Raw genomic sequence first — 5,295 nt, 5'->3', positions numbered from 1 at the left:
GCGGCCTGTAATCCTGGCTGGCTGACTTCATTCTTTGCATCAGTCGTTCAACTTCCTGCCTGGTGCTTTCAAAATTATTCCTTGTCTAAGAAGCAAGATCAGGAACAGTCAAGGAGATAAATCAAGGGGGTACCTCATGTCGTATTGGGAATGAACCGCTACGGTAGCTTGCGCTATGGGGCAACCATTAGCTCTACAGGTAGCCATAGGAAGGGCTGGAGCTGTAATGGCAGCCAACTTCATTAAATAACCCTTCACCTCTAGGCCAAGCAATGTTTGCCTGCACAATTCTTGATTTATAAAGCCCCTCCAGGAAATACTCAAGGTGGTTACTGAACATGAAACAACACAATCACACAGCAGCACATGTGTGATTTATGTGTGTGTGTTAAATGGCATCAAGTTGTTTCTCACTCATGGCTACCTCCAAGATCTATTATCAATTCACAGCCTCACTCAGATCTTGCAAACAGAAGAAGAAGAAGAGGAGGAGGAGGAGATTGGATTTATACCCCGCCCTTCACTACCAAAGGAGTCTCAGAGCGGCTTACAAACTCCTTTCCTTTCCCCTCCCCACAACAGACACCCTGTGAGGTAGGTGGGGCTGAGAGAGCTCTGCCAGAAACTGCTCTTTTTCAAGAACAGCTGTGCCAGAGCTATGGCTTGCCCAAGGTCATCCAGCCAGGTGTGAGTGGAGGAGTGGGGAATCAAACCCAGTTCGCCCAGATTAGAGTCCACGCACTTAACCACTACACCAAACTGGCCTTGGCTTTCTTCATTCAGTCAATCCATCTCATGTTAGGTCTTTCTCTTTCGCCAGCGTTATTGTCTTTTCCAGGGTGCCTTGTCTTCTATGAGTGACACATATCCATAAATACAGAACAGATAAACCTATAGTATGAGATGTTACCAAATTTCTAAAAGCTAGCCTAAAAGGTTTACGCAAGATGTCCAAATCATGAGAAGGCAGATTTCATGTCTTCGGGAAAGACTTAACTTTTGTCAAGACCCTTGGGAGCTACCAGTCACAAAAGGGTGTGCTGGTGTGTGGACTCCATCAGAAAACCACACCTCTACAAAAATTACAACATTTCTAGGTATGTCTGCAGTGCTTGAAAAAATTCCATAAACATACAGAGCAGAAGTCCATCAGGGGCTATTAGCCACAAAGTATAGCTAGGAACTCTCAGTCTGGGGCAAGTGATGCTCTGTATTCTCGGTGCTTGGGGAGGAGGCCAACAGTGGGAGGGCTTCTAGTGTCCTGGCCCCACTGGTGGACCTCCTGATGGCACCTCGTGTTTTTGGCCACTGTGTGACGACAGAGTGTTGGACTGGATGGGCCATTGGCCTGATCCAACATTGGCTTCTCTTATGTTCTTATGTTTCTTCTGCTGTTTTTTCAGCAGCAACCCACCACCATCACACAAGAAGAGAAAGGAGGGGAGAGAGTTGTGGCTACATATTCCTGGAATAGGGTTGCCAAGTGTTTGGAGGGGAAAAAAATATCCTCCTGTCCATTAAACAGATGATTAATGGCCTGCTATTAGTCGGGTGATGTCATGAAAAGCTTCAGCTGCCCATTTGCAGACATTAAGTCTCTATTAAAGAGACAGGACATTCTTCTTCAGGCCCGCTGACAACCCTATCCTAGAATACTCTCCAGGGGGTATGAAGAACCAAGAAATAAACCCTCATGTGGGTGAAGGAGTGAGACCGAATGACAACACAGACATACTGGGGAACTAGCCTTAATCCCCCCCCCCCCCCGGCATCTTGTGTCAAAGGAAAATAAAGGGATAATTTCCTCCCGCTTAACAGTTGGTGTCATGTTCAACGAAAGTCCCAAGCTCATTGGTATGACTAACTTGGGGGTCTATTCCACACCATATTAGTATTTTTAAAAATATGTGCATATGTGTGTGTGCATGTGAGTGTGCGTGCACCTGGAAGTAATGGCGACCTCTGGTGACTTGACCCCTACTGGAGGCCTGGAGGATATTCAGAGAGGTGGTTGAATACCTGCCCCCACCTTTAGCCTCCGGTGTTTCAAGGAGGTCTCCCATCCAAGTACTTGCCAGAGTCCACCCTGCTTAGCTTCCAGGATCTGATGAGTTTGGGTTTGCCTGGGCTATCCAGGTCAGGGCTTCCACACACTATTAGTCACGTATACTTTTTGTTTGGGCAAGAGTTAGAAAGGATCGATAAAGTTCACAAATATAATCACTCAGCAAGAAAGGGCTAATTCTTTCTCCTGCAGCGAAGTGATACAATCCAGGGAAAGCTCTCTTTTTCTGACTGCTGTTTGGTGTAGTGGTTAAATTAAGCCAGTTTGGTGTAGTGGTTAAGTGCGCGGACTCTAATCTGGGAGAACCGGGTTTGATTCCCCACTCCTCCACTTGTAGCTGCTAGATGACCTTGGGCAAGCCATAGTTCTGTCAGAGCTGTTCTCTCAAGGACAGTTCTAGAAAGAGCTCTCTCAGCCCCACCTACCTCACAGGGTGTCTGTTATGGGGAGGGGAAGGGAAAGGAGTGTGTAAACCGCTCTGATACTGCAAGTGAAGGGCAGGGTATAAATCCAGTCTCTTTTTCTTCTTCCATAAAATTTCAGACCCGGGCCCAACTACTCATTACTCACATATTACAAAGATGGTCACTTTCATCTTCTCTACATGTGCATTAAGAAGAGAGTGTGAAAAAAATATAAAATAGGAAGCAATGCTCTATGCCCTCAAATAGCCATTTTCCCCTTCTAAAAGCAAAGACAAACACAACATTCAATGGGCCTTTTTTCAGAGGCCAAGATGTTAACTAATTTATTCTTCTAACATCCCAGTGCACTGAGGATACTTAGCAATAAACTAAGCAAAAACACAGGCAGTGAAATGGCTTGACGAATCTCTTGAAGCCTCAAAGCACCATTACTGGCAATGATTAAAGTTTAAGCATCAACCTGTACATTAATGAAGAGGATAATGTACTTGAGAACTATTCAGTGGCAAGGCAAGCACAGCAGCAGCAGCCTTATCTCAAACCTGTCAAGTGGCTTTTTTGAGCCATTTATTAGGCTAGCATGGCACTAAAACAAACAGCAAAAACAGTTCATAGGATCGCAGAGTTGGAAGGGGCCATATAGGTTATCTAATCCAGCCCCCTGCCTGGCCCATAGCTACAGTGGGGCTATTGGGGGCACTGCACCCTTCCTCAAAGCCCCCCCCCACTTCTTCCCAAAAGCATTTGGGATCAGTAAATGCTGTTTGAGTTGGAGAAAGGAAGAGGTGTTCCTATTGAGCCTATGGATTTTAGCTACATAAACATGTGTTTAATTGGAGGCTCATGTAGACATTGCAGGATCAGCCTAGATCATCCCTGACAATTGTTTGCCCAGCTGCTGCTTAAAGACTGCCAGTGAGGGGAAGCTCACCACCTCTCTAGGCAGCTGATTCCACTGTTGCACAACTCTTACCATAAAAAAGGTTTCCCTAATATCCAGCCAGTACCTTCCTGCCCTTAATTTAAACCCATTATTGCGAGTCGTGTCCTCTGCTGCCAACAGGAACAGCTCCCTGCCCTCGTCTAAGTGGCTTCTGAAAAAATAATATTCATCCAGGGTGAGCAAGCATTGCTCAGAGGTTTTAAGGATGACAGGGTGCAAGTTTTGTGAATCTTCGAAGTGCAAAAATCAGATAGAAGAGAAAGATCCTGATCCTCAATCGGAGGGGAAAGTAGCGTAGAAATGTTTTAAATGAAGTAAAATAACACACAAAACCCAATGCAGATCAATCTAAGAACATCATCATCATCATCGCTCCTCCGAACTGGTGGTATCTACCAATACCATGGGAACATCCTGCAGAGAGATATCTAAACTGAAGAAAGAAAACCTGCCTGGGCCAGCCTTTTATTCCCAAGAAGTGGATGTGTTCAGGATCAGAATGGGCATCACATCTGGGAATTGAACAGCTATTGTAAAATTATACTAAAATGGAAGTTATGGAAGTTGCCCATGAAGTGAGCATTTGCAAATGACACATGCTGCGATTCCTACAGCTAGGGAATACTCCAGAATAATCATCTGGAGGCTGCTCATGTGCCCCCAGCATACCCATTTTATTCTGGATCACACTGCATCATGGATTTTGTAGAACTGAAGATAAGTAAATCCTTCTTCCTCATGCACCTATCTTTCAGTGTAACTCATGCTGAATCTTGACTATTTGGTTAGGTTACAAATATATGAGAAGGCACAAAAGGATTTAATGTTGCCTGGAAGAAGACATTGTGGGGAGACACTTGAGAGATGTTCCACGGGCAGAAACGGATCTTTCTCTCCGTTCCCGTGCACCAGTGGCCCCCATGACCTGTGAAAAGGCACTTCCACAAGTTGGGGAATGAGAATGGGTCTTGCGAACCAAATGCTGTGCATTTGAGTGAACTGTGGTGAGAAGGAGAATCAGATGAGGTTGCTCCTTATCCCTCTTTCATCAGCGGAATGACTGAGGGATGTGACCCAATCTCTTTGTTGTTGCAGCACTTGAAATGAATGACGTTTCTGTTCCAGATGGAAAGTGCAGCGGATTTGTCAAAACCACAACAGATCTAACTTACTCCTGCCCAAAGAATCTTCAGAGCAGGGTTAGAAGCTGCAAGAACATAATCCAAGCCGAACTCCACTTTAAAAAAAAGTTCAGCATGAAGTAGAGACAACTCAATAAGGTCAACATTGGCAATGGGATGTCAAATAATACAGCTCTAGCTGCTTGGTCTAACAAGCGTACGGTGGTGACCACAGGTATGAGCTGGAACCCGCCATCCCAGATCTCACCCCTGTCACAATCTCATGAGCTATTCTCTCTCAGTGAAAACTTACTTGCTCAGTGCTGCTTCTGAGCTATGAAAGCTGCACAGCACTGCTGCGATTACGAGTGGCAGGAGCACAGAACGGAAGTGTGTTGCAGACATCAAAGCAACAGTGACCTCTGGTGCTTCTCTCAAAGGGAGACGTGTTATAATCCAACACACTGTTTCTTTCTCATCCTTTGCTACCATCTTTGCTTCTTCTGAGCCCTTTGTAATCTCCAGATGTGTCCCACTTATATTCCTGTGAGGACACGGGTGAAAAGTGACCCCCCCAAAATAGGACCATACTGCCTGCAATATTACTCAAATATCTGGACCGAATCTTTAATACCTGCAATGTCTATATGAGCCTCCTTCAGTTTAAATGCATGTTTATGTAGCTAAAATCCATGGCTTCAATGGGAGCACCTCTTCCTTTCTCCAAACCAAACAGCATTG

The 5,295-nt window shown here is 45.2% G+C and overlaps 1 protein-coding gene across 1 annotated transcript in view; it reads right to left on the bottom strand.

The window, feature by feature from the left end:
• ARHGAP42 (Rho GTPase activating protein 42) overlaps positions 1 to 5,295 on the bottom strand; it is a gene marked incomplete at both ends in the record, with an annotated part of 60,930 nt that overhangs the window by 37,287 nt on the left and 18,348 nt on the right. Inside the window, one exon of the mRNA XM_015410658.1 lies at positions 19 to 85. Coding sequence (XP_015266144.1) covers positions 19 to 85 — 67 coding nt within the window. The remainder of the gene's footprint in view (positions 1 to 18; positions 86 to 5,295) is intronic.

The sequence above is a fragment of the Gekko japonicus genome, unplaced genomic scaffold (genome assembly GCF_001447785.1).
Source record: "Gekko japonicus isolate JY-2015 unplaced genomic scaffold, Gekko_japonicus_V1.1 scaffold4763, whole genome shotgun sequence".
Classification (NCBI taxonomy): Eukaryota; Metazoa; Chordata; class Lepidosauria; order Squamata; family Gekkonidae; genus Gekko; species Gekko japonicus.
The sequence above is the reverse complement of the archived record's forward strand: the minus strand, read 5'-3'. Positions and strand labels throughout refer to the sequence as shown.